Below are 26883 nucleotides of genomic sequence, written 5' to 3' on the forward strand. Positions count from 1 at the left end.
AAATTAAGGAATGTTGGAATTGATGAACCCCTAGAGTCCTTCCAGGTTTGTACAGCTACCAGAGAGGCAACTACAACAGTTCCTTACCTCTTTCTTCTGCTGGCTACTCATCCTAGAGAGGAAGTTTTTCTTAGCTGTCTATGTAGGATACCTGGTCCACTTTCTCATCTTTTCATTCCTTTCAGGTGATCTTTTTTTTTTCTTAAACCCTTACTTTCTATCCTAGTAACAACTCTAACTCACTTAACCCCAGTTGTCTAGTTCTTACTGCTCTTCTGCCTTGGGACCAATACTTAGTATTGATTCTAAGACAGAAAGTAAAGGTTAAAAAAACAAAAAAGGGAGGGGGGCAAGGCAAATGGGGTTAAGTGACTTGTCTGGGGTCACATAGCTAGAAAGTATTTAAGACCACATTTGAACCCAGCTCTTCCCAATTCTAGGCCTATATATCCACTATATCCTCTATCCACTATACTACTTAACTGCCTCTCATCTGATTTTTTTCCCCCAAAGCTGTTTTTCCTGCACCAAAATCTCTTCCTCTTCTTACAACCAAGAAAGATGGAGAAGAAAGTTCAGTTTATTCTCTAGAACAGGGAATGCCCTTCCCTTCCCTAGAGCCTAAGAATCTGGTCAGCCCCATGCTGTCCACCCTAATAGACTTCTCACAAGGAGAATGGAACAGGTAGCCAGAAAGGCCTCCATTTTTGTGGAAAATTTTTTTAAGGAAAAAAAAAACAAAACCAAACACCACAGATAAGGAGTTGCAAGGTAGGACCTCATCAGGACCCTCCCATATTCTCAACAGTTTAATTCTGGGTCACTGGAAGAAACACAAGAATTAGTTAACTACAAGGGAGGAAAAGATTGAGGTCACCCCTCCTCCTTTTGGAAGACCAAAATAATACTGAACAAGGCAGGGTTAGGGAGGCTAGACATTCAAAAAGAAAGCCAGGCTCCACACAGTAGAAGGCAAGAGAGAGGACCGCCCATTGGCTGCATTATGGTAATATAACCATGGTGTGGTTTGTAAACCTGGGACTTTGGCTGAGTGAGGCTTGGGAAAGTGGAAGCTGTAAACACAAGTGGGTGGAGACCCAGGCAGAGGAAAAAGTGCATCTTTAACCCCCAAAGAGGATAGATACAACTTGTAAACAAACAGAGGGAAGGAATAAGGGCAGGACTTGTCAAGGCAGGGTGGCCTGCACTTACCAGCCTTGGGGTGGGGTGGGGTACTGGCACGGTGGGGTTAGCAGTGGACAGATGGAAGGAAAGCTTTACTCTCTCATGACTCAGTAGGCTCTGCCCCCTTCCCTTAGGAGGCTTGGGTTCTTTGGCTCCCAGGAGACAGCAAGCCAGAGGCCCTCTCCTTTCACAGAAAATGTCAAGGATGCATTGAACAACCATCTGGACCTAAGATCATGAGTTGGAGAGCAGGGATGGGCTCTTCCACCTGACACAGCACAGGAAGGTGAGGTGGAAAAGGAAGTGCATGGGATTTCTCCTTCCCGATAGCTCACAGGGTCTGTCAGTACAGCAATTTCTAGGAAGGATGGAGGATCAATCTTCAGCACTCAGGAGTGGGAAGGAGTTCTACCCTCCCAGTTGGAAAGGTCACCGGCGGCAGGATTCATCTGTGTGATTCGAGAAGAAGTGAGACAGAATGATTTTTATGTCCTGCACCACCTCCTCTCCCACCAGCCTCTATTAGCCACTTTCTCAGGGAAAAAGGGCCCTGAAGTAGAAAGTAATAGCTAAGATGGAATCTTGCCTTGAACACTTACTAGCTATGTACTACCATGGGTCAGTCACAAAACAAAGGACTTACATTAAATGGCCTCTGGGTTCTCTTTCAGCTCTGACATTCTATGTCTCTGTCAGTGAACAAGCATTTATCAAGGTATCTACTATGTGTCAGTCACTGTGCTAGACGAGTTCTTAACATGTTTCTGTACCCTGAACTGGATACAAAGCCTGACATATCATAGGCAGTTAATGTATCTTGATTGATCTATTAGGGATTAATGGACCTCTTTGCCAATTGGCTCCCTTCAAAACATCTATAATTAAAGGAAGTGCTAAATACCATTAAGAGGTTGGTGAAAAAAATAAAGGTGCATTTTTTTCTCCCATCCAGGTTCAAGTACTCTCTGAAATATTGCTAAAAACAGGCCCTGGCCTTAGGGGGCTCTCACCACTCTATTACTATCCCTAGGGCCCCACCTAGCTCTAAAATGCCATGATTTCCCCCAGGGATGCCTGTGATACTCTTCCAACCTCCCCTAGCAAAATCCTCTTAGATCCTGAACACTCTTTCTCACAACAGACACAAGATGGCAGCCTAGATGAGCTTGAGAGTTGTCACCAGGTGGAGGCAACTTACCCACTAGCAGGGCCTTGGTTTGTAGTCCTCCCCGAAGTTCCCTTTGCAGCAGCAGCAACTCCTCCTCATCGTCCTCTTCATCTGGCAGTGATGGAGGGGGGCCTGGAGTACTGAGGGCCTCAGGGTCTGGGCCCAACTCTTCCAGCACAGAACTCTCTGAAGGATACTGATAGGTGGTCTCCAAGGCTGACTCATTAAAAGAAATTTTGAGCTAAGAAGGCAGAAGGAAAGGGAGAGAAGAAAGTAAAGCCAGGAGACTTGACATAAATGGGGAGATGGGAGAGGAAGACATTGGACTGGTGATGGATTTAATGGTGTGAACCTGAACTTCTCCATTCCCGTCCCCTCTCCCCCAAAAAGGCATTTCTCTCTACCTACTACCAACTCCTAATACAATATGTCCCCTTCCCCTTCCCAGGTGGAACTTGGTCTTTGGCCTTTCAATCCCAGATTTTCCTTTCTTTCCATGCCTAGGCCCCTTCTAGATAAATTGGGAGCCAGTGTGGTATGGTGTTAAAGGTTTTAGGTTTAGAGTCTGGAGATACTGGTTCTTCTATTTACAACCTGCATAAACTTGGGCAAGTTGCTTGAGTCCTCCAGGACTTTGTTTCTTTAGCAACAAAATGAAGGGGTTGGACTAGACTAGGGGTCAGCAACCTTTTTGGCCGTGAGAGCCATAAACGCCACATTTTTTAAAATGTAATTTCGTGAGAGCCGTACAGTGCTCACAGTGCGCACTCCAGTAACAGCGCCTGAAAAAAAATTGACTTTATGGCTTCTGCAGAAAGAGCCACATCTGGCCCTCAAAAGAGCCAGATATGGCTCGAGAGCCATACATTGCTGACCCCTGGACTAGATGATTCTTGAGGTCCCTTCTAGTACTAAATGTATAAACCTATGACCAAGTCACTCATTGAACTAGCATGTAATTTGTCTCCCCACAAGCTAAAGGACCTAAGGGGGCCAAGCACTTAGCTCTACTTTCCTAGGTGAAGAGGGGAAGATCAAAGATAGGGAGAGGGTAGGTAAGAGATCTTTGGTCTTGAGAAGAGGATAGGAGGGAGAGAAACATAAACATGTTCCCTAAACATAAAGGGCAAAGAGTAAAAAACAAGTCAGTGACCTCGGGTCACTGGAAGAGCACCCGTGACTGACACAGGGGTCAGAGAACACCAGACAGAAGAGCCTTCGAGAAGCATGTGGTGGGGGAGGAGGTTGGGGCAAGCAGAATGGGCAGAAGAGCAGACTCAAAGATAGACAACCTCACTAAACAAACCAGCACATGTGCAAACTAAATCCCAGTTATTAAAAGCTGAGCTCCTATTGCCCCACCTCCTAAGAAGCTCAGAGCAAGGGAGAGGGTGAGATTAATACTGAAGGCCATAGAGATTAAGGGGGCAAAACAGGGAGAAACTCCAAGAACTATCCTTAGTTTCCCCAGGAAATCAATTTAGGAAAATAGTGAGGCATGGAAATTTGGATGCCTTGGGTATTCTAGAGAAGAATGGGACCTAGAAAAAGAAATATTGCTGAGAACTACAGCTGAGGATGGGGGAAAGGGGAAGTTAGAGTTAGGAGTTAGAGGACCTGGATTCAAATCCTGACTCTGCTACTTACTACTTTTGTGACCTTGGGTAAGTCACTTCCTTTCCCTGGGCTTCAGTTTCCTCATCTGTAAAAGAGGGGAATCAGACTAGATGATTGCTAAGGTTCCCTTTTAACTCTAAATCTATGAACATGGTCTGAGAGGCAAACGGGGGGATCAGATCCTGTCTAAATCCATGCATGGTGAGTTGTTAGCTGAGGCCTTGAGGGCCATACTGTGAGAAGGCACAATCATTCCCCCACCTCACCCCCTAGTGCCAACCATAAGTATATTCTAGCTTCCTTTGGAAGATATCTATGGACCTGTCAATCATAAAGTTGTCCAAATTCTATTTAAATCCATTTATATTTTCTGCCTACATTACCTTGGGGATAGGCATTCTGTAAATGCGTTATCTTCTTTGTGAAATAAATCATCCTTTTATTTATTCTAAATGTATGTCTTTTCCCTCCTTGAATGAGTTCTTCCCCCAGCCCCCATCCTCTCTGACTGGGCTGCTCAGGAATGCACAGTGACTCTGGGGGTGACTCACTCTCTCCTCTCCCACCAGCTATATAAAGTCATAAGGGGGCCTGGTAGGGGTAGAGGCGGGGCCTCTTCACTAGACCAAGCAAGGGTGCTCTGGGAAGAGGGGATGGGGTTTCCAATCCCTTGGAGTGGCCTGGATTAACTGGGCTGAGATTTATATCTGGGTAATGGGGAAGATGAATTCGTTAGAATTAATTGGAGGTCAGTGTTAGGGAAAGCAATAGGGTAGGAAAGACATGGGGCTGGAGTCTCTCTTTGAGTCACTATGCTGGGTGGGAGTGGGAGATGAAGAAAGGAAGGGACACGGGGCGCAAGAGGGCTAAGGAGCCAGATGTCCAAGAAAGCTGCTTCCTCCCTTCCCCCCACTTCTCCTATACCCTGCTTCCTTCTTCTCTCACCACATCCTGAGTAGAGCAGAGCTGGGCCTGGGCATGTAGCCCAGCCCCCCACCTCCATACACCCCCACCACATTGGGCCCCACTAGACTTCCGGTTCCCGCCCTGGCCTTCCTGTTTGGCTGATATGTTCACTGCTTCTCTGCACCAGGACCTAGACATATGTCCCCTGCTATTTCCATCAGCGGGTCCTCCCCACCCCCATCCATTTGCTAGTTCCCCTCAGGGACCCAGGCTCTACTGTTCCAACCAGTTGTGGAAATCTAGAAAGAAAATTAGATTTGGACATATAAAACCTGAGTTCTAGTCCTGGGTCTGCCGTTAATTCTCTGACCTTGGGCAAATGAACCTCAGTTTACTTATTTTGCAATTAATTAAGTTAATTCATGTAATTAATTTACAACTGGTCCATCTACCTCCTGTGATTGCTGGGAGGGGAAAAGCTCTGTGGATTGTAAAGCTCTATATAAAATGTTAGTTTTCCCAAACACCCTTCCTCTAAGCTGGAACACTGTTAACTGCAATAGGATAAAGGACTTCAGTAAAGAACCATCCCAATCAGAAAGCGAGACACTCGTTATAGTGGAACCTCTCAGTCCATTCTCCTTAGTCCTTAGTCACTTAGGACAGTTCCTAGAACTGTCCCTTCTTCTTCTCCACTGTTACCATTCCTCGTCTAGACTCCAATTCCCTACTTTTTCCTCCACCCTCAACTTTTCCCTGAAAACTTTATATGGAGTTATTTCTTCCACTAAGCAAAGCATTTCCTCCCCTCCCCGGATCCAAAGAGTTTATCTCCCTCAACCTCCAGAAACAGGACCCCCATAATCAGGAGCTGAAATTGGACTTCCTAAAGGGTCAATGCTTTCAGAGGTGGGTTCAGCTACAGAAAAAGATGATCCATGGGGGTGAAGTGGTCCTGAAATGGAACCCAATGAAATGATCTTCCTGTTTCCAAAGGGACATTTCCCATTGCCACTGAGATTGTTTTCCTATTTAAGTAATTATGTAACCTTAAAAAAGTCACTTAACCTCTTTAAATTTCAAATTTAAATCTTTAAATCTGTTAAATGGGACCAATTCTTTACTGCCTCAATGTTATATAGAAAGGAATTTATAAATCTTAAAGCAACATAAAAATGTGAGATTATTATAATAAGAAAAGGCAAGCTTAGAGCAAGAGAGATTAAGATTCTAAGGAAGAACTTCTATAAACTGTTTCAGGAATCAGAACACTGGTGGAAATTGCTGATACTAGAACAATTCTTATCCTGGAGATATTCAGTTGTATCATCTATGAGAGTAGTTTTCTAAAATGCCTTTCAGCCTCTAACATCCTATGATTCTGATTGTCTTTCAGGACAGATGTTGGTTGGTCTTGGCTGAGGGAGGCACCTTCCATGGGATGGGGGTGGAGATCAGAGAAAGGTTAAAATGGCAGGATGACCCTTACCAAGAAGGGAAAAGATGCCTTAGCTGCCTACACTTCCCCCACACCCACCTCGACCCAGTTTTTTCACCCTCTGAAACTTCTTACTGAAGTTTTAACCTCCCTTCTGCTGGAGTCAGGCTATTTTTACCTTCCACACTAGGGCATGCCCCTCAGTGAAAGAGGGTGGGAAAGGGAGGGCAGGGCTCTCAAAACTTTCTGGTGAGGACTATAGCATCCTCTGACCAGCCTCCACTTCCTGGCCCCAGCCTCAGCCTTCTCAGCTGCACTCTTTGGCTTACTTCTGACATTTTCCACCCTAGAGGGAGAGAGAGGCCAGAGTGGAAAGCCACAGAGGGGAAAACCATTACTGAGCCAGATCTGGGGAGAAAGGGAAACCCCAGGGAAGGAGGGAGGGGAGAGTAAGAGGAGTATTTTGGAGAAGGCTCTTCTTGTGCTCAAGAGAAAAGAGAACTACTGTCTGTGGTTGGACACAGCTGGCATGTACAGCCCCAGGGTCATCAGCTTCAAGCAGCCACTGTGTCTCCATCTCACCTCGGGGCAGATTTAGGGTTCAAGGGCCTTCTCTGAAACATTCTGTTTTTTCTGCTTTCACTGTTCTCATTCTCCTCTGCAGCACTGGCTTTCACTCCCACCCTAAACAATCCATTTTCCTCTTCTCTCCAGCAATAAGAAAATCTCATTCCAAACTCTCATTACTCTCCCTTCTCCTCTTAGAGTACAGATTTCCCATTCCTGGGAAAACTAGCCCCAAACTTTTCTTTATCACATTCTTTCCCTAACATGCAAGCTTCTCTCACTATTTCCCTTCTGGATTAAAGGTTGAATTCAGCCCACCTTTTCCTGTCTAGTTGGGTCAGCAGTTCCTCTCTTCCCCTAGGGTGGGGAGAAATAATGCCCATATACACTCTACCGAAACAAGGGAAAAGAAGCCAGGAAGAATTCAGTGCCTAAGGGAAGGGAGAGAGAATGAGACACACCCAGAGACAGAGACTGACAAATAGAGACACCAGGAAAGGTGAGCTGTCTCCCTAGGAAAGATGACTAGAAAGAGGAGAATTAAAAAGGAAGTGGGGTGAGACAGTGAAATGTGAGGAGAGAGGATATAGAGGGAAAGACACAAAGTTAGAGACCCAAAGAGAATTGGTGAATGAGAGCTCAAAGGGGCCAGGCTAGACTTCCCTACCTGTTTGTGGTGTCTCTCAGGGGACCCCTTGGCAAGGCAGCTTCGGCTAAGACGGAGGTAGCCCCCAAGCACCAGTATCTCCTCAGCAGTGGGGTACCGCTTCTTCCCAGGTCCAGGGACCTGGGGTTCAGGTGGAGCAGAGGCTGCAGAGGCCCCAGACCGCCTGGGGTTAACTGTGAAGGTGTGTCCACTGCGTCGGGGCCCCCCTACCCCAGGCCCAGGTTTCACCCCATAGAACAGGCGACTCATCAGCGGGTCCCCTGGGGGTTGAGGAGTTGGTGGGGCAGGGGGTTGGGGAGATACCGAGGCTTTTAGTAAGGGCTGAGGTTCTGTTGCTTCCTCTTCCTGAGGCCCTGAGCCTTTGGTCCCAACTTCCTCGGGTGGGAGGGGGGAGGTCCCCAAGTAGTGGCTTCTAAGGGAGCTCACCATCCTGCCTTCATCCCCAGCTTCCTCTTCAGCAGCCCCTGTTCTCCCTTCTCCAGCCTCTACCCCAGGCAATCCCAACTTCTGATCTCCAAAGTCTGAATGCACTGACTTGTGTTCTCTAGCCTCTGATCTTGCAGGGCTCCATTCTCGAGCTTTCCCAGAATTCAGTCTCCATTTCCGTACTTCCATCTGTCTAGAACTCTTCCCTACATCTTCTCCTAGGTTCAATCTCATTTCTACTGCCTCCATTACCCCTGGGCTCTGTTCTCGAAATTCCCCAGGACTTAGCCTACATCTTTGTGTCTCCAAAAGTCCTGAGTCCCTGGATTTCCTCTGCATTAGTCTCTGTTCTGTCCCTGATTCCCCTGAGCTCCTTTTACTTTCTTCTCCTGCAGTCAACCTCCATTCTCGAGCTTCTAATAGCTCTCGATTCTGTTCATGGGTTTCTCTGGAATTCATCCTCCATTTATGTGTTTCTGTCATCCCTAGCCTCTGTTCTCCGTTATCTCCTGGGCTCAGACTACATTCTCCCATTTCAGATCCCTGAGAAGTTTGTTCTTGAGGTTCTGCAGGACTCAAATTTCGTTCTGGAGTTTCCCCAGAGCTTTTCTTCCATTTCCATGATTCTGAGAGTCCTGAGCTCCTCTCCTCAGTTTCCCTTGGGCTTAACCTCCATTCCAAAGCCTCTGCAGGCCTATAGCTCTGTTCTAGATTGTCTGCTACACCCAGTCTCCTGTCTCTAGCCTCTCCCAGGCTCAGCTTCTGCTCTCTTGATGCTCTTCCCACTGGATTCTGTTCCTGAGCTTCTGCTGGGCTGGGTCTCTGCCCTGGGGTTTCCACTATCCCTGAAATAGATCCTCGACCCTCAGGTGGCCTCCGATCAGGGAGCTGCTCCTCGGTACCCTGCTGCTGCTGTTGCTGCTGCTGTTGCTGTTTCCGCTCTTGTCGGATGAAGCGATTTTGGTGGACAGGTCCGATGGCCTCCAGAAGGACAACAGGCTCATCAGGTTCAGGAGGTGCTGCATCTGTAGCCTCATTCCCAGGACCTGGTTCCCCCACTGGTACACCTAGCTTGGCACGGCGTCTCTCCAACAGCCCCCGTTTCCAGGCTGGCATCTGGGCCAGTCGGTCCCTCTCAGCCTGCTCCCGGCCTCGAACAGCAGCCTCCTCCTGTCTTCGCCTGGCTAGTAGTTGTAGCTTCCAGTCTGGGACAGTAGCCATGGTCCCAGTAGGGCAAGAGAACTAGAGGGGAGGAGATGGAGCAGTAAGGGAGTGTTGTCAAAGAGATGAAAGAAGAAAGTGGGAAAGAGTTGGAGAATGAGAGTCTTGGTGGGGAAGAGAGGGGGAGAGGAAGTATTGTATAGAAACTGGTGTGAGAATACAAGGAAGAATAAAGGGGAATCCCCTAGGAGGAGGGAAAGATGGGGAGACTAGGAAAGGGGACAGAACTGATAGAAAAGAACGAAGAGAAAGGGAGAAACTGGAGGAACGATTAAGGAACTGAACATAAGAAATATGGGGGAGAGAAGAGACAGATATCTAGGGGAAGGGAAGAATGCTGGGAGAAAGAAAGAAAATGTCAAGATAGAGTATTGGGGTAGGGTGGGGGGATGACAGAATACTTTAGATGAGAGAAGAGAAAAAAGATGAGAAAAAACAGTTTGGAGAAGAACCAGGGGAAGAAACCAAGTGTCGTGGCTAAAGGGGGAGATATAGAGATTAGGGGAGTTCCTGGAGTGTGGGATGAAAAAGCAGGACCATAGTGTTGGGGGGAAGGGGTGAACCGGGAAGAGGGGAGAAGTAAGGGTGTATCAAGGGGGTAGGGGAAAGGGTGAGAAGGGGATAAGGAGAGAGGGGAGGAGGGAACTGTGCAGCAGACCTGCCAGTCACAGCGTGGCCCCTAGCGGACTCTCGTTTCCCCTCCAACCTCTCACCAGCCACGCCCCTCCTGTCCCGGGCCACCCCCACCACCGGGCCCACGCACTCCGCCTCTCGGGGCGGGTCTGGGGAAAGACAGCACCCGGGGACTTTCGGAAACCAGCGGCACCTAAGCTTTTCTCAGAACCCAAACGTCCAACTCCTCCCCGTTCTCCTGTCACCCTCATCCCAGCCCTGGGACCCAGATGTCCAGCTCTGCTCACCAGGCCTCTTCACCTTGATTAGGAACCTAGGTATCCCCTTTACTCCTCACCCTCAGACCGATCATCACTCTGACCCAAGACCAGAGGCGTTGCAGTCCCTAACCATTCTCGCACCCTATCCCTACGGCCAATCCCTAGACAAAGAAAATCGCCCGGTTCGGAGAAAGAGTGGAGAAAGAGTGGCGGTAGGAGGTGGTGCGATAGCGGACACCTCGGCTCTTTCCAAGTCTGAACGCCCCCCGCCCCCAACTCACGTACGGCAGGGTCCCCGGGGGGAGGGAGGGGGTGCGAGATCGAGAAGGCGTCTGGAGAGGGAAAGAAGGAAGAGGAAGAGAGGAATTGAGGGAGAGTAGGAGATGGGAGGGAAGGAGGAGAGAGGAGGAGAGATAGACCCAAACCGAGGGGGGCCGGCTTGGGGGCGGCGACCGCTTTGTCTGAGGACAATGGGGAGAGAGAAGGGGGCGAGAGGCGGAGCCCCCTGCGGGGGGCGGGGCCTCCCGCCCTCGGACCCCTAGTTGGTTCTTCTGCGAAGCACTCTCAGACCCCTAGTTCCTAGCTCCCCGCTCCCATTCCTGAAATCCAAAAATCCTGGTCTTCAACCTCCAGCTTCCTCACCGTGCTTCGGCCGTTCTGCCTTTCGGAACCCAGGTGTCCTCTCCACCCAACTTCTCCAGTGACTGTTATCCCCCCCCCCCACCCAATCTTTCCGCCCTCCTCTTCCCCCCTCCCAAAGCCCGGGTCCTGGGCGGTGGCCCGTGACTCAGGCCCCTGGGGGGGACCCAGGGAGGAAGCTGCAGCTGCTGAGAGCCGTCCCGCCCTTCCCATCTCCTGCCCCTCCTCCCTTCACAACTCCCAGGGCTTTATTATTGTAGGGTCGCTGGTCTTTAAGGCGAGGCAGGGAGGATAAGAATTGAATGTGGTTGTGGGCGTCCGAGGTTCGCCAGTCGGCCGTGGAGGCGGAGACTAGCTCCTGGATGCTTGGCTTTGATTTGGTTAGGGACCTTTCAACTCAGCAGCCCACCTGACCCTGAGGTCATTTAGGTGTCTGCAGGCCGGGCTGCTCGTGGAGGAAATAACTATGTCTCCTTCCTAAAAAAAAGAGGGAGTCTGGGGCATCCTCAAAAAGTAGAGGACAGGACCTTGGAGAATGACCGCAGCCCAGCGGCCACTGGAGGGAACAGTAGCTGAAGTTACTGCATTAGCTTTCTTTCCACCCTTCATCCCCACCCCTTACTTTGTGGCTCCTGAGACAGTTGGCCTTCTGTCTACCACTCCCTTCTTCCCACTCCCTATTTCTGTTCTCCCTTCCATTCTCTAAGAATCCAGGCTATAACTAACTCTCAGTATGGGAGAAACACGTGTGGCCATAAAGGGGCATGTGAATAAAAGACATTGTGGTTGGATTTATTTACCAGCTTCTTACATTTTATCTGGGAAACATGAAATCACTGGGGGTGGGGAGCAGAGAAGTCCCTGCCCCATCCTCCCAACATTTGATGTGAAGGCATGGAGAGTCTAACTGATGAGGGACTCTTGAAAGAACCTCAAAGATCCTGAGGAAAAGGCTGGAAGATGAGAAACAGGGAGCTAAGGAAAGGAACTTCAAACTAGAGGCTAGAAAACACTTCAGGTCTATTCTAACACGGGTAGTTAAAGATATCAAGGAAAAGGAGAGGTCCCTGAGTATAGGGTTGGGAATCAGTGGTAGAGGGCTAGCCAGGGACAACTTCTTACCCTAGAATTTGGAGGGGAAAATAGAGACCTCTTGTTTGAGACACAACCAATGTGTTCCCCAAGGGTCTCATTCCTCTCTCTGGATTGAACTGAGCAGTCCTTAAGTTAGAGGAGTGGGATCCTAGATTAAGAGATACCAAATCTTAAAACTGAGTGTGGGTTCCAAGCCAGGAATTTACATTCCAATAACCTGAGAACCATTCCTAAAGTCCAAAGGGAAGGAAGCTTGGAATTCAGAAGAGACAGAGTTGGGGAGTTGGGAAGAAGCATCTAGGATCCAGAAGGATGTCACCTCAAGCTTCATGGGATGGTGTCTCTAGTTGGAATAGGTATGGAAATCTCAAGTTCAGGAATGGAACTTGGAATCCAGAAGATAGGTTCTCTAGGATAGCTCCTGGATTTCAGGGAACAAAACTTGGAATCTAGGGACAGAAGGAGTGCATACTGGGCTTTGGAGCCTAGGGACGATAGTTTTACCCTAGGGGGTTAGATTTCACTCAGCATCTCCATCATTGGGCCCAGCAAGTAACTGAAGCTTTCTTTGAAGCTGGGCACGGAGATAGCGCAAGTCTTGCTGGTCTAGCCCATGTGCCAGGCCCAGGTAGAGCGTGAGCAGGACAGCCAGAAGAATTCTGTCGAGGCCCAGGCTAGGCACAGCCCATAGCACTGTCAGGAGTTCCACACACACTGGATGTCTCAAGTGCTCAAAGAGTCTCAGTGCCCGAGGGGACTTCAGAGCCAATGGCTCCCCTAGCCCCAGCACATGGTAATATACCTGTGGAAGAGGGATGGAAGAACCTTAGATCTGAAATTGAGTCATCATATCCTTTTACCTTTAATTCTATTCCCTCCCCCAATTCTCCACAAAAGAAAAGCTCTTGTCTTTCAGGGTTACCTCTTCCACATCTCCAAGGATATAAATTTAATCCTCCCCCAATCCCTGGGACTAAAGTCTCCCCTCTGAGCCTCACTCTTGGCTCTTGCCTCTCCCACAGGTCCTGAAAGCCACCACCATTAATGGACTTCAGAAGAGGGCTGTTGGAACATTGTCTCATTGGGAGAAGGAAAAGATGGGTAGCTAGTAGACTGGGGTTATGGTGAAACAAAAGCCTCCTGGGGACTAGTTGGGACATGGAGAGATAGATGTTGACTCAAGTCTTGGAAGAGGTAAGAAATAGAATCCAAAGGCTAGAGGCCCAAGGATTGGAAATATTACCTGTTTGAGGCCCATGAGCTCAGGATAGTCAAAAACCAAGAGAATACTAAAGATGAGAAGCCAAGCAATGATGTGCACCACAAAACAGAGAAGGGGTATCCATGTCACCCAAGGTTCTGACTGTGCTTCCCATAGGACTGGACCCTCTGGCACTGGCTCCCAATAACGCATCACTACCTGGGAGGGACAGATGGGGAGATGGTTAGACTCTCCCTTAAAGATCCATTCATCCAATATCCAACTAACTCTCAACCCCATGCACACCCACACAAATACAAACACCTCCAGCCCTGAAAACCTTTATTCACTCCTAGTAATTCATGCAGGTACTCTCAGACTCTGGGGTTTAGAAACCCCTATCAACAATCAAAATGTATTTTGAATGTCCACTGGTAGTATTGCACTAGTAGGTAATACTACAAAGAAGTAGGAGACTACATTTTATTGTATTGGAAGTAATATGGGGGGTGGGGGTGGGGGGGTGGGGGAGGAGGAATTTGTGCAAAAGTCCAGAGTTGGAAAAGAGAAAGAGAGAGAGTATATATAAAGGTCAGGTTTGAGTGAATAAAAGAAAGCAATGTAAAATAAATGTTGGAAAGGTAAGTTGGAGCCAGAATGAAAGGAGCTCTAAATGCCAAACAGGGAAGTTTATATTGGATTCTAGAGGTAGTAGGGAAACACTGTTATTTATTGAGTGGGACAGTGACATGGCCAGTCCCGTGCTTCAGGAATAGCACAGTCTAGAAGCACATAGCAGATACTCAATAAATATATGATGAATTTATGAGAAGTGTGATCAAGACCCCAAAGGAACTTAGTCTTAATAGAAGAACAAATATGTTTCTACAGAGATTGCTAATAAAGTAACATATAATTGTCAGGCATACAATATGACACAAAAGTTCAAAAGAGGGAATGGATAAAAACTAAAACTATGGCCATGAGTAAAGGCTTCTTGGTGGACTTGCAGGATGAAGAGTGAGTCTTAAGAGTATGTGCTGGTGTTGGAAAAGAGGGAGGTAGGAATTCCAAGGAGGGGTGGATGGGGAGTGAAGAGAAGAGAGAATGTGTGGGAAACAATGAGTCTAGTCTGTCTACAGGAGAGGATTCATGCAACAGAGAAATAGTGGGAGATAAGGCTAAAGAGTTCCTTGAGTAGAATGTACAGTTTCGAATGCTCCCAGCACATTCTCCCCCAATTCTCAGTTTACTAAGGAACCCAGGCACTATATCCTCATCCCCAGGCTTTCCTTTCCCTGGCCCCTACTTCTCCTGGGGACCTAGATGTCTAGCCCCCATACCTGCAGGGCCAGGGCAGTGCAGGCCACGTAGAGTGACCTCTGCAGGACCCCAAAGTGCTGGGTCATCCATGTCTTCACAGGCTCAGCTGCCATAAGACTGTGCTGCCCCACGAATAGCAGCAGCAGCCCCAGGTCCCGAGCTAGAGCTGCCAAGATGCCAGGGTCCTGCAGGGCAGTCAACCATTCCTGTCGAGTATCTTAGGATGGGGAAGACAGAAGGTGAAGGACAGGGAAAGATCAGTTACCCTAAACATCTCCTATGAATCACAGGTCACATCCCTTTGGAAGCTGACCAGATTCCCCCAATTCCTGATGCCTCTCAGGAAATCTGCCTTGGCCTTGCCCCTCTCATTCTCTATTCACCATCCAGGGCTTTATTTCTCATCTCCATTCCTGTGGAACCAGGGATAGAAAAGGAACTTCAAGTGATGCTGGGTGGACCTTCTGGAAAGAAGTTTTGGGAGAAGAGGATTTGGGGTTTCTGACAAGTCTTTTAGATTAAGAAGAGTTTGTTAGGGCTCTGAGATTAGAAAGTCCCCAACTCAAATCTATTCACTTATGCTCTACCTATGGGGAAAAGTCTGACTTAGGAGAAGAGTTCAAATCCTACCTGCTTCACTAGCTTTGTGACCATGCAGGGGGCAAGCCATTGAGCCTTCTATCTCACAGATCAAATTAGTTTCTAACAAGTTAGAAAGTTCTAGACAAATGTCAATTAATACACACACACACACACACACACACACACACAGCATTCCCTTAATGACTTTTCTCTACTTCTCCTCACTCCCAAGTATTCTTCCTCATGGCAGTTTCCACCCATTTGTCTCCCCCTTCCAGGAAAACGGGCCAAAACTGACCTTTCCGATTCCTCTTATGAATTTTCTACTCACCTTCCCTCCCTCCTCGTACACTTCCTTCTTTTCCCTTCAGTTACTTGGGCCTCATCTGTCAGCTCCACCCCCTCTTCTTCCACCACACCCTCCTCTGAGGTTCTCTTTCCACAGCCACTTACCTGGACCCAACTTCTGGGCACCCCCGAGCAGTGGTTGCAAAGATGTGAAGCAAACAAATTCGACTCCAGTGCCGAATGCCAGAATGAAGGAGGCTAAGGCGGCAGGGACCAGGAGCAGCGCAGGGGCCATGGCAAGGGGTACCGGACTGGGGACAGGGGAGGAGCCCTGGGATTCCCGCTACACTGTCCCCGCCTCCAGCCACACCCCCGCCTGCAGACAATGTTCATTCAAGTTGTTTCCAAGTGCTCTGGGAAAAAAGCCAGTAGGCAGAAGACCCAGGATAAGAAGGGTTAAGGAGGTGAGGGAGCTTCCCCCGCAGTAGCATTTTTTTAACTCCCACCCAACGGTGCTTCAGTTAGGTACCCCAAATGCCCTCCATCTTCTCTGGCGTGGCCAAGATCTTCAGGTCTTCTGAGAAGTTCTCCCCAAGATTCCTCTAGGCCCCGGGCCACCCTCCAACCCCTGCCTCCCTCAAATGCATCATTTCCAGGCTTAAGTGAAACACATTTCTTTTCTAAATAGTTTATTTTATGGTCAGTGTATCAAACAGTGAGGGGTGGGGGAAGAGGAGGAAGGGCATTAAGAAGGTACAGTGTCTGGGGTGGAAAGGAGGAAGGCTTCCAGCTGGACTTCCTGCCTCAGCACCCCAGTGAGCAGGAACTCTGGGGAAAGGAGGGGCAGCTTAGCTCTAGCAGCAGCAGAGCATCTGGAGAGGTCCTGGGGACATGAAATCACCAGTCTCTGGGGCTAAAGAGGGAAAAGACCCTGACTCAGAAAACAGGAAGTACATAGTAGGTTCAGTAGAAAACTTCTTCCCTCCCTCCCACACCTTCCCAGCCTCAACCCTCTGACCCCTTCCCCCTTTTCCAGCTCTCTTCTCAGCCTCCCCTTACCAACCCCCCATCAGGGTTTTCCAATTGCAGGCAGCTCCCTTCCTAGTTTCAAAAGGTACCTTATAGGCCCTGGGCATGCTAGAAAGCGCAGAGCCTCCACAGCAGGTAATGATCTCTCCCATTTGGGGGGGTGGGGGCTGCACTCCAGGAGTCACAAAGATCTCATAGCCCTGAGGGAAAGAGAGGCCAGCTGAGGAGAAGGGAGGGGAAGAAAGAGACCTCGAGGGAGCCTGAGGAAAGACCTTAAGGAAAACTATGGGAAAAGAGCATGACTAGGGGAAGGTGGAGTGGCACCCCACTCACCTCCAGTAGGCCCCGTTCCTGGGCTCGGCTCAGTGCCTCTCGAAGGCTAAAGCCAAAGTTCTTCTCCTGCTCAGGATCATTCACCACAAATTCCTCAGGTGGAAGGAATCGACCAACCTTTCGAGACTAAAGGCAGGGAGAAGGGGTCAGATCATTTCCCCATTAGCTCTTCCTCCAAGTCCTTCCCTTATTTTCTAGAACCATTCCTCCTCCTTCCAACTTTTTTCTCTTAATTTCTATCTCCTTGAACAGAAATTTATGGCAGTAATTTTCTCTTTAGCCATTTGTCTGCATTTGTTACTTTCCAACACTCTCACCTGGTGCAACCATTCCAGAGACAAAATGGGTATCCCCCGCCCCAAGGCACATAGGAATTTGACTGTCCTTCTAACTCGATCTGTCACCAAGTGTGAGGCTTCTGCCACTGAATTGGCCAGACTTCCACCCAGTGCCAGCACAGCCTGCTCTCCTCGATCATCCACCACACCTGTGAAGAGAACCTATAGGAAAAGAAGTCATTATTCACTGAGACTCATACCTCCCCACTGACTTCTCTTCCAACTTAAAAAAAATTAATATTTTATTTTTTCCAAATCACATGTAAAAACAACTTCTAACATTCATTTTCTAAAATGTTGAGTTCTGGGGGCAGCCGAGAGTGGCTCAATAGACTGAGGCGCAGGCCTAGAGACAGGAGACCCTAGGTTCAAATCTGGCCTCAGAGCCTTTCTAGCTGGGTTAGTCTGGACAAGTCACTTAACCCACATTGCCAAGCCCTTACCTCTTCTGCCTTGGAACCAATATACAGAATTGATTCTAAGACAGAAGGCAAGGGTTTAGTAAAAATAAACAAAACAAAATTTTCAGTTCCAAATTCTCTACCTTTTCTTTTTCTTTTAACCCTTACCTTCCTTCTTAGAATCAATACTGTGTATTGGTTCTAAGGCAGAAGAGCAGTAAGGGCTTGGCAACTGGGGCTAAGTGACTTGCCCAGGTTCACCCAGCTAGGAAGTCTCTGATGCCAGATTTGAACCTAGGACTTCCTGACTCCAGACCTGGCTCTCAATCCACTGAGCCACCCAGCTGCCTCCTCTTCTACCTTTCTAAGGAATCTTTTACTACCACTTTCCAAAATGCTTCCCTCCCAATTCTTATTCATACCTTAGGAGCTCGAGGTTCTCTACTGAGTCTAGCTCGACGCAAGCTTCGGCTAGGTGCCCCCTTGACCTCCTCCTTTGCTTGAACTGCTGGTTCTGCAACCCCCACTGGGGTCTTTGCTGCAGTCTGGGGGGTAAGAAAGATCCCAGTGAATAAGTTCTTCATGTGGCTTTACTCTCCTGAACTAATCCCTATTCTTCTTCCTTACCTCAACTTCCATTGGCTTCTCTTCATCTTCTTCCTTGCTGCATTCTTGTCTCTGGGACCGACCTCTCCGGGGTTGCTTGGGGCATGGAGATGATTCTTTGGTGGCTAGAGGCCGCTTTCGGCCTGGGAGCAGCTTAGGCTGGATCTCTGGAGTAGAACCAGGCATTCCTGATGCCCCTGTTCTTCGACTCCTGGTAGCTGGAGGAGCAGGTGCCTCAGGTGGCAGAGAATAGGCCTCTGGGGTGGCTGTGAGGGACTCAGAAGATTCTCCCACCCTTGCTCTCTGACTTCGGAGTGCTCTGGGTTGGGGCACAAGAATTTCAGATCTATCTGTTGAAATGGGAGGGGGATGCTCAGGGAGGACTGGTGAAACTGTGGTAGACCCACAAGTTCTGGTGGCCCCCCGTTTCCGGTTTTGACGAGTCTGAAGGTGAGGTTGAGGGGTTAGAGGCAATTCTTTAGGGATGGGAGTGTGAAGTTCAGGTGCCAAGGGTGCAGTTGGTCCAGAGGAGGTACTAAAAGGCTTCTGTGTCTGGCTCTGGAAAGAAAGTTCTGATTTGTCTCTAGAATCCTGAGAGGAGAGAGACTCAATCTTTGGGAGAATCCCCTGGGTTCCCTGCCTCCTGCTTCGTGTGGTTCCCAAGATAGGTGACTCCCGAGATGCTGGAGAGGAAGAAGAATGGAGGAGTTTTGATCCTCTCCTATTTTGACTCCGAGTGATTCTAGGAGTTGAAGTAGGTTTTGGGGCTTCAGGAACTGGAACTTTAGATGCTGCGAGAGGTACATTTGAGGAGTCCTGGTCATCCTACAAACAAATTAGACAGTGATTAAGGGAAAGATAGAATTTATATATTAAAGTTTATACTATATTAATTTTGCACTTGCTCTTGTGTACAACTTTCCCCATCAAACTGGCAATTCTTCAAAGGAGAAAAAAAGAATCACAAAGTATTGTGCAAAAGGGGCCCACCTTACTCATTACTAACAGCAACAATCACTGATGATGTGTGTGGCAGCACCTCCCTAATCACTGGTCCAGCCCTTGAAGTCAGTGTTGGGGGAAGCCCTCTCTAGTAGACTAGATTAGATATCTCTACCAACTACAAACAACTAACACCTACAGGGCAGGCAAGCCAATCTAGCTGAGGCAACAATGTACCCCAAAGGGAGAGTAGAAGGCATCATGTAAAATCAAATTACCACCACTACTTTGGCCATCAACTCCCCTCAGACCCTGGAGATGACAGCCCAGAACCCTTGAATCCCAAAGCCTTAGGAACAGCAATGCTTCCAGTCCAATGTCAAAAGGTATGACTTCAGAAACTGGTATGACTTTGTCAGTAACAATGACATCTGCCTTTGCCTCTGTATCCTGAGGACCATCAGACCTTTGTATCAGACTTGCAGCTGAAATCTTCCATGTAAGCTATCCACCCCCATATCAGAATGTGAGTTCCTTGAGAGCAGGACCTTTCTTTATTTGTAGCCCTAGTTTAGTAAAGCACTTAATAAATGCTTAATGTTCAGCAAAAGGCTCTAGCCAGTGTAATACCGAGGAAGAAATGCAAGGAGAAAAATAAAAGCAGGAAGAGAGTTTCTGATTTACTGAGATAGATATAGAGAGACAGCTATAAATGAAGACACTGAAAATGAGACAAAGCTAACTGGAAATTCTATAATGGAGTGGAACAATAAGAGGGCAGAAGAATGTGTTGTCAGAAACATCAATGAAAAGTAGTTTAGAGGGTGGAAAAGAACTATAAAATCAGAATCAAGAACCTAGGATGGGGTAAAGAAAGATTTTGCAGAAATGAAGAGCAGGAAAGAAAGCAGAGAGAGGGAAAGAAATGCATAGCTCTTACCATTGGTACTTCCTCAGGAGGAAGAGTTTTGTTGTCAACAAGACCTGAGCGAGAAGAAAAAAAAAGTTTGCCTGGAATCTTGGAAACCTTTCAGAGGTTGAAATAAGGATTTCCTTTGTCACTCACCTCTCTGATGTCTGCTGTCACTGAGGATTTGGGGGTTTGAGACTAATTCCAACATGTCCCCTTCCCCAGCTTTAGATTTTGGTACTGGAGTTGGATTCTGGGCCTTCTGGTCATAACTTTCTGCCATTTGTCCCTCTGCCTCTCTCTCCAGAATTTCTCTGGGCACCTTCACTTCTACCACCAGATTCTTGGTTTCTTTTCCTGGTGTTTGTCCCTCAAATGTGTCTCTCTCAGGGATTTGCCTCTCCATTTCCTTCTCTAGTGCCTTTGTTTCTACACAGCTTTTGTTATCTGTCTCTTTCATAACATTCTTCGACCTACCCGCTGTACGTCTCTGTCCTTTCTCTTGTATCTCTGTTTGTACCACTGGACTCACTCTTTTTCTTTTGGATCTCTTTGTCTTATTTGCCAATGTCTTTCTCTTAAAGGGCCCTTTTTCCATTTTTCTCTCTGGTATTACTCTAGGTATCTCTGTTTCTATCCCCTGGTTCTCCATGCTACTGTCCATAGTTTGTCCCTGGATCTCTGTTTTTGGATTATCTGTGCCTTGACTCCCCCAGGGCTCTGTTTGATCTGAGCTTCCTGGCTGTAGGTCCCCTGAGGCTGTACTAGGTGGGGAGAGACATGCTCCAGTAGCTGCAAGGTAAGATTTGATGGGCTGAGTTTCTGAAGCCTCTGACCGCTCAGAGCAGAATGGTTGTGTGGCCAAGATTTCCCATGGCTCATCTGGACCATCTAGGGAAAGGGGAGGGAGAGAAACAGACTAAGAGGTGTTACAGACTCATGATAGAAACAAGTTTCATAGACTGTTAAGTAATACAAGAGACAAAGTTGGGGGTAGGGGTAGAGAAAGAAATAGTTGCAGATTTTGGGAGGCCCAGATACATGGGAACTGATGGTTATGAGTGGAGACTCCTCTTTTGAATGTGCTGACAACTCAACATACAAGGAAAGCCTTAATATCTACCCAGGATTTAGGCTTCTTCTGCCTCAACTTAACCCTACCTACTGCCACTACTACCACTACATCACAACCATCAGCAACACTCCCCATACCAACTCTTATTCCCCCCTTTGGGACATAGTAGCAGAGCTCCTCTTCCTATTAGGGACTTAGGTATCTGATTCCAGGGTGGGTCTCACCTCCATGGTTCTGATTTCCTCCTTCTACAAAGCACTGAGTATCTTGTAAATCCAGGTCTGAATTATCTGAAAAGGAATTGAAAAAAGATACTAAGTTCAGGACTAGCCCCTCACTTTACCCTTACTGTTTACTATGGAAAATTGGATACCGAGGGAAGGAATCATTAAAACTCACCATCACTCTTGTTCTGAAAGTCTTCAGTACCTTTCACATCTGGATCACTACCCCCTTCAACATAATTCTGGGTTCCTTCCAAAAGTACCTGGGCTGATTTCCCTTGAATGCTTGGTTCTACCAACGTGCCTACTGAGCTGACCCTCGGGAAGGGAGATAGACCCTGCTCGAATTCTGTTATAGGTATCCTACCCTGGGCCCCAAATTTCTTAGTAGTCTTTTCCCCTTGAGCAGTGGCTGGGGCCCACTCTATCCTACTGCCTTCTTCAGCTGGAAGTTGGCTCTTTCTCATATATGTCAGAGATCCATTGTCATCTGCATCTGTGTCACTGTCCCCCCCATCCCCACCAACAGAATGCTGGTCCTTCTCAAGATGCACTATGGAGAGTTCTGTTGGGACCCCCTCCTGTTTTATATCTGTCTTGTTTGTCCCACCCATGGGTCCCTGAACTTTCCCTAGATGGACTACAGGTGGCGCTGCTGGGACAGAGTCCTCTTCTATATCTGTATCACTGTCCCCTATATCAGTCTGTGCTACAACTGGTCTCACTGAAAGCCCCTCCTCTTCCACATCTGTACTACTATCTTCCAGAGAAGAAGGTTGAGTCCCTGCCAAAGGTGTCACAACTAAGGTCCTTTGGAGACTGCCTTCTTCATCAACATCTGTATCACTGTCCCTCCCCACAGCTGAGGAATGGTTTTCTCCATCAGTCCTACTCCATTCCATATCCACAGCAGAGCCTCTCCTGGTAGCTGAGGAGGGCTCCACTGGAGGAGAATCTTCTTCATCTGTATCACTATCCAAGATGAAGGTAAGAGGCAGTGAAGAGTCTTTGGTGCCTGGTGAAGCTCCTTCCACATCACTGATGGGAAAAAGTAAAAAGTTGATAACTTGGAATTCAGATCCCTAGAAAGGACCCAGAGGTTCAGAACTCTAGCTCCCAGTTCTTTTCCCCTCTCACCCTGGCTATTAACTATTATTATTATTAAGGGCCTAACTATTAGGCCCAAGTTCTTCTCCCCTCAGAAGCTTCCCTCAAGTGGATTTCCCTTCACAAACTCAGCAGTCTTGAATACTTACCTCTCTGGAACAATAGTTTCAGAGGGAGAGTATGTAACAGGTACCTCCACACTCCTGTCCAAAGGAGAATCTGGGAAGAAGAATGAACTTTGTAATTTCATATGCCCCAGTCTCTTCTCCCTACCCACTACTTTCCTGATACTTCAAATTTACCTCCTTCCTCCTCTGAATCTTCAGCCAATAAGGTCCCCTGGAACCGGGCTGTCCCTATTCCTGGAACCCTGGGTGTTTCTTCCACGCTTAGGCCCCCCCGGCGGCCAGAGATTTGGGGGGCACCCAGTCGGTGATATTGGCAAGGCAGGTCAGCAAAGAGTACCAAGTCTTGGTCTCTCAACTGATGGCCCACCCCAGGACTTAGGAGCTTGGGAGGTCTTAGAAGTCGTGTATGATTGAGGCTCCCACAATCTCGAAGGATAGGTGCCCTGCCTTGGGCTGAAATCTCAATTATTGCATGGTGTTTGGAAATGGATGGAAAAGGCAGAGCCACTGAGCAGCCTGGTATTCGGCCAACCACATTCTCCCCTGGGTACAACAGGAAATCTAGGGAAAAGAATTCAAGGAGGCATTACTTCTGAAGCCAGAGATCTGCCCCATTCCTGCTCTTTAATGAATTTTCCCTTTGGCTTCCCTCACCATGCATTTATAATTTTCACTAGAAGGAAATAGAAAAAATCAGTAGAATTTTCTATAGGAAAGATTGAGGACTCACAATGCACAGTTGAGGGGAAATAGGGTCAGAAGTATCAGAAAAGCACAGACCTTTGGGGATCATTATTCTAATTTAGCTCCTCATTAATTTTAGCCTGATTCTCTTAAGTCATCACCAAAGGAAATATCCTACAAATATATCTAGGATTATGAGATATGAGTTATCCTATAAGGTACCAGATGAAACCAGATGGAATTTTTCCTCTAGGTCTCCCCTACCACATGAACAAAACCCCTTTCTCTTTTCCCTATATGAGTCATATGAGATGAAGGATGCATCCTGCCCTTCTCCCCAATACTTTAGAACCCAATACCCTCTGACCTTTCTCAGGACCTCGAACACTGCTGAACAGGTGCAGCCGCCCTACAGGCTCCAAGCCGAATTGTGGAGGAGAGCCATTAGAATCCTCAGGCTCCTCCTCCTGAGCCTCCCAGTCCACCAATTGAGTGTCCTCCATTATCTGGTATGGGGGAAGGGGAGGGGAAAATACACCACCACCATCAGCAGGTCAGACACCTCGAGTAATCTAGCTACAGAGAGAAGGGCAAGGGTGGGGTCGGGGAGGGGCCTGCGTGGCAACAGAGCAGATGGTTAAGTATATCAAACAAGGATTCCCTCAGTTGAACAGCAAGGCCGAGGCAACAGAATAAAGACGTGTAGGGGGCGGGCGGTGGGGGTGGGGAGGGAGGGAGGTAAGGAATCTAATTCTGGCTCTGCTACTTACAACCTGTGTGACCTTGATCGAGTCACTAAAGTTCTCTGGGTCTCAAGTTTCCTCATCTGTAAAAAACGAGGGGCTTGGGCTAAGATGAATCTTTAACATCTCTTCCACTTTAAAAAAAAAAAAAAAAAAAAAAGGCAACCCAAATCCAGAGATGCTGGAGTTTGACCCCTTCCCTTCACTCAGTGGGAACCGCGGGATGGGGGAGGAGGAGGGTACCTTAGGGGTCGTCACCCGCCCACTAGGGCCACACCCTCTCCCAGAAAGTAGTCTCGAAGGCGGGCGATCCGAATTAATTAAGGACCCCGGACCTCAAGGCCACTGGGCTGCCGTCATCACCCAGACCCCCAATCCACGGGGAATCAGGGAGTGACCTGATCCCAAACCAACGAGATTCCTCGGGATCCTACAGTGAGGCCCACGGCCCAATACGCATTAGATTAGGGCGCCAGGAACCCCAGAAAGCAAACCTCCGAATCGATCCCGCCCTGACTTTCCCACCCGAACGGCCTCTTTGCCTCCCTCAAGATAGGGTATCCAATATGGCGAACAGGCAAGACGGTAGTTGAAGAGACCCCGAACTCACAAGATTCGGGTCCGCGCGCCCGCGCCACACCAAGCAGAGAGTGAGGCGACCACGAGCGTGACGTTCTGATTGGTTTGCTATGCTTTCCCTCAAGCACTATTCGTATGCTGATTGGCCGAGCCTACCGAGTGGATCTGGGACAAGTCCAAGCAAAGCATCTCTCTCCCTCATTTCGAAGAGAGGCCGCAGCTTTGCCTCGCTATCACATTGGCTCCTAGTGATGGTAGAGGTGGGGCTAGATCGCGCGCCTCTAACGGCTCGCTCAGATTGGTCATAGGCACTATCTTCGAAGGTTAACCTCCGACCACCCCCGCGGCTCCCGCGCAGAAGCCAAACTGTAACTATGGAGTGTGGCGCCGGTTGATTGCGACAGCTTAGAAAGGAAGGGGACCGCCCATCATCTCGTCAGAAGGGGCCCCAGCACCCAGCCTTGGTCCTCCCAGACATGGCGCCTGCTGACTCAGGAGAAATAAGAGATAAAACGACTATTGTTAGGGAGAGAATGCGTGATCAGATCTAGATTAGAGACCACGAGATGACAAAAGACAAAAAAAAATTAATTTCGATACATAGGATTAAATAGTTTTTGTACGAACAGAATTGGTTCAGCTGATGTGAGAAGCTATATAGGTTTGGGTGGGAAAAAGATTTATGTCCCCAACAATGGTTAGGAGTTATCACAAATATGTAAAACATCATTACCATGAATAATAATTAAAGCTTTATAAAGGTTTCGTCTCAGATGACAGCAAATTGGAAAATATAATAGTCAATCTTAAAAGGATGGAGAAAGGGTAGGCACCATACAATACACTTTTGCTGTTATACATGCTTTAAGAACTTCAAGGGTTGAAAGGACTCATATTTGCCAAAATATTTCGAGTTCTTCTTGGAGAAGGACTAAAAAAGTGGAAGCAAAATAGATGCTAACAATTGCTATATTTTGAGCAAAGTTTCAGAATCAGCGTATCTATATTACCAACAAAAACCAGCAGGAAGAGATAGTCAAATTTAAAATAACTACAGGATGTACAAAATATAATAACTATCTGAATATAAAACAATGATAATAAAGCTATCCAAATAATAGAGGAAATATTTGTGGATAGGCAAAGCTAATGTAAAAATTACAAAAAATGATCTAAATTAATTTAATTATGCAGTGCTATATTAATCAAACCAACAAATAATTACTTATAAAATAGATAAAAATAAGAAACTTTATTTGGAAAAACAAAGGTTCAAGGATCAATAATGAAAAGGAGCTAAGTAGTAGCAGATTTCAAATTATATTACAAAATAATTATCAAGCTGACTTGGTACTGGTTAAAAAAATAGAGGTGGTTAAGTGGAATAGATTAGGTGCCCCACACATAAAAGCAAACAAAACAGTAGCTTTAATGTTCCATAAATCCAAAGTCAGTTAGGCAACTAGTATTTATTTTTCAAGATTATTTCATTTCTTTAAATATTTCCCAATTACATATTAAAAATTCTTTTAACAATCATTTAAAATTTTTTTATTTCCAAATTCTCCTAGCCTGCCTCCTTGAGAAGGCAAGCAATTTAATATTGATTATACATGTGAAGTCATGCAAAACATTGTTAGCCATCTTGTAAAAGAAAACATGAACAAAAAAAAGATAGTAAAAAGAAAGCTTCAATCTACATTCAGAGTTCATCAGTTCTCTGTCTGGATGTAGATGGCATTTTCCATCATGAATCCACTGAAATTATCTTTAGTTATTGTCTCGATCAGAGTAGCCAAGTCTTTCACAGTTGATCATCCTTTTAATATTGCTGTTACTGTGTACAGTGTTCTAGTTCTGATCACCTCACTTCACACTCCTTTATATAAGTCTTCCTAGGTTCTTCTGAAAGCATCCTGCACATCATTTCTTGTACCATGACAATCATATCCACAACTTAGTATATGGGCATCTCTTCAATTTCCAATCACAACAAAAAGATTTTTGTATATAGGTTTTTTTTTTTCCGTTTTTGATCTTGTTGGGAAACAGACCTAATAGTATTGCTGGATCAAAGTGAATTAACATTTTGCTAGCCCTTTGGGCATAGTTCCAAATTGCTCTCCAGAATGATTTGGAAGAGTTCACAACTCCACCCAGAGTGCCTTTAGTGTTCCCATTTTCCTACATCCCTTCCAACAACTTGTCATTTTCCTTTTCTATCATTAGCCAAACTGAGAGCTTGAATCTTTGGATTTATTAAATACTAGATTATTTTAGTCATTTACTACAGTGTATAGTATACCTAATCTTTTCCACCTGATCCACCATTCTATTTCTTAGCCAGTACCAGATTGTTTTAATGATTATCTCTTTATAGTATAATTTGAGAGCTGGAATGGCTAGGCCACCTTCCTTCACATTTTTCCCCCATTACTTCCTTTGATATTCTTGACCTCTTGTACTTCTAGTGGTATTGCTGGGCCAAAAATTATGCACAGTTTTGTAGCCCTTTGGACATAGTTCCAAATTGTTCTCCAGAATGGTTGGGCTAGTTCACAACTTCGA

The 26883-nt window shown here is 47.0% G+C and overlaps 3 protein-coding genes across 5 annotated transcripts; all 3 read right to left on the reverse strand.

The window, feature by feature from the left end:
- Positions 1 to 757: 757 nt before the first annotated feature.
- Positions 758 to 9828, reverse strand: PPP1R18 (protein phosphatase 1 regulatory subunit 18). The gene is made up of 3 exons (XM_044673766.1): positions 7549 to 9828; positions 2384 to 2594; positions 758 to 1634 (listed from the first exon to the last, which is right to left on the reverse strand). The coding sequence occupies exons 1-3, from the start codon at positions 9193 to 9195 to the stop codon at positions 1615 to 1617; spliced, it is 1878 nt and encodes a 625-aa protein (XP_044529701.1). The 5' UTR covers positions 9196 to 9828; the 3' UTR covers positions 758 to 1614.
- Positions 9829 to 11488: 1660 nt separating this feature from the next.
- NRM (nurim) lies at positions 11489 to 15511 on the reverse strand. 3 transcript variants are annotated; one of them, XM_044673785.1, is made up of 5 exons: positions 15382 to 15511; positions 14367 to 14563; positions 13999 to 14016; positions 13066 to 13242; positions 11489 to 12624 (listed from the first exon to the last, which is right to left on the reverse strand). In XM_044673785.1, the coding sequence occupies exons 1-5, from the start codon at positions 15509 to 15511 to the stop codon at positions 12343 to 12345; spliced, it is 804 nt and encodes a 267-aa protein (XP_044529720.1). In that variant the 3' UTR covers positions 11489 to 12342. The 3 variants fall into 3 exon arrangements, with proteins under 3 accessions (XP_044529720.1, XP_044529719.1, XP_044529721.1); XM_044673784.1 differs by lacking the exon at positions 13999 to 14016 and having other exon boundaries at positions 11490 to 12624; XM_044673786.1 differs by lacking the exons at positions 13066 to 13242; positions 13999 to 14016 and having other exon boundaries at positions 11490 to 12624.
- A 386-nt stretch (positions 15512 to 15897) lies between these two features.
- Positions 15898 to 23801, reverse strand: MDC1 (mediator of DNA damage checkpoint 1). The gene is made up of 14 exons (XM_044673755.1): positions 23764 to 23801; positions 23361 to 23499; positions 22484 to 22870; positions 22331 to 22400; positions 21250 to 22112; positions 21075 to 21140; positions 19932 to 20666; positions 19806 to 19849; positions 17945 to 18748; positions 17740 to 17862; positions 16896 to 17078; positions 16579 to 16704; positions 16335 to 16445; positions 15898 to 16129 (listed from the first exon to the last, which is right to left on the reverse strand). Exons 2-14 carry the CDS (start codon positions 23494 to 23496, stop codon positions 15962 to 15964), a joined length of 3816 nt encoding a protein of 1271 aa, XP_044529690.1. The 5' UTR covers positions 23497 to 23499; positions 23764 to 23801; the 3' UTR covers positions 15898 to 15961.
- Positions 23802 to 26883: the final 3082 nt, after the last annotated feature.

Source organism: Gracilinanus agilis, chromosome 4 (genome assembly GCF_016433145.1).
Source record: "Gracilinanus agilis isolate LMUSP501 chromosome 4, AgileGrace, whole genome shotgun sequence".
In the NCBI taxonomy this organism is placed as follows: domain Eukaryota; kingdom Metazoa; phylum Chordata; class Mammalia; order Didelphimorphia; family Didelphidae; genus Gracilinanus; species Gracilinanus agilis.

Excerpts from the sequence above, each read along its gene's own strand:
- PPP1R18 (XM_044673766.1), bottom strand. The coding sequence starts at position 9,195 with ATGGCTACTGTCCCAGACTGGAAGCTACAACTACTAGCCAGGCGAAGA. Across the intron at positions 2,595-7,548 it reads CTGAGAGACACCACAAACAG|CTCAAAATTTCTTTTAATGA; the intron begins GTAGGGAAGTCT and ends CTGCCTTCTTAG. Across the intron at positions 1,635-2,383 it reads AACCAAGGCCCTGCTAGTGG|ATGAATCCTGCCGCCGGTGA; the intron begins GTAAGTTGCCTC and ends CGAATCACACAG.
- NRM (XM_044673785.1), bottom strand. The coding sequence starts at position 15,511 with ATGGCCCCTGCGCTGCTCCTGGTCCCTGCCGCCTTAGCCTCCTTCATT. Across the intron at positions 14,564-15,381 it reads TGCCCAGAAGTTGGGTCCAG|ATACTCGACAGGAATGGTTG; the intron begins GTAAGTGGCTGT and ends CCCCATCCTAAG. Across the intron at positions 12,625-13,065 it reads AGCTCATGGGCCTCAAACAG|GTATATTACCATGTGCTGGG; the intron begins GTAATATTTCCA and ends CCTCTTCCACAG.
- MDC1 (XM_044673755.1), bottom strand. The coding sequence starts at position 23,496 with ATGGAGGACACTCAATTGGTGGACTGGGAGGCTCAGGAGGAGGAGCCT. Across the intron at positions 17,863-17,944 it reads AGAAGCCAATGGAAGTTGAG|ACTGCAGCAAAGACCCCAGT; the intron begins GTAAGGAAGAAG and ends CTTACCCCCCAG. Across the intron at positions 17,079-17,739 it reads GAGAACCTCGAGCTCCTAAG|GTTCTCTTCACAGGTGTGGT; the intron begins GTATGAATAAGA and ends CTTTTCCTATAG.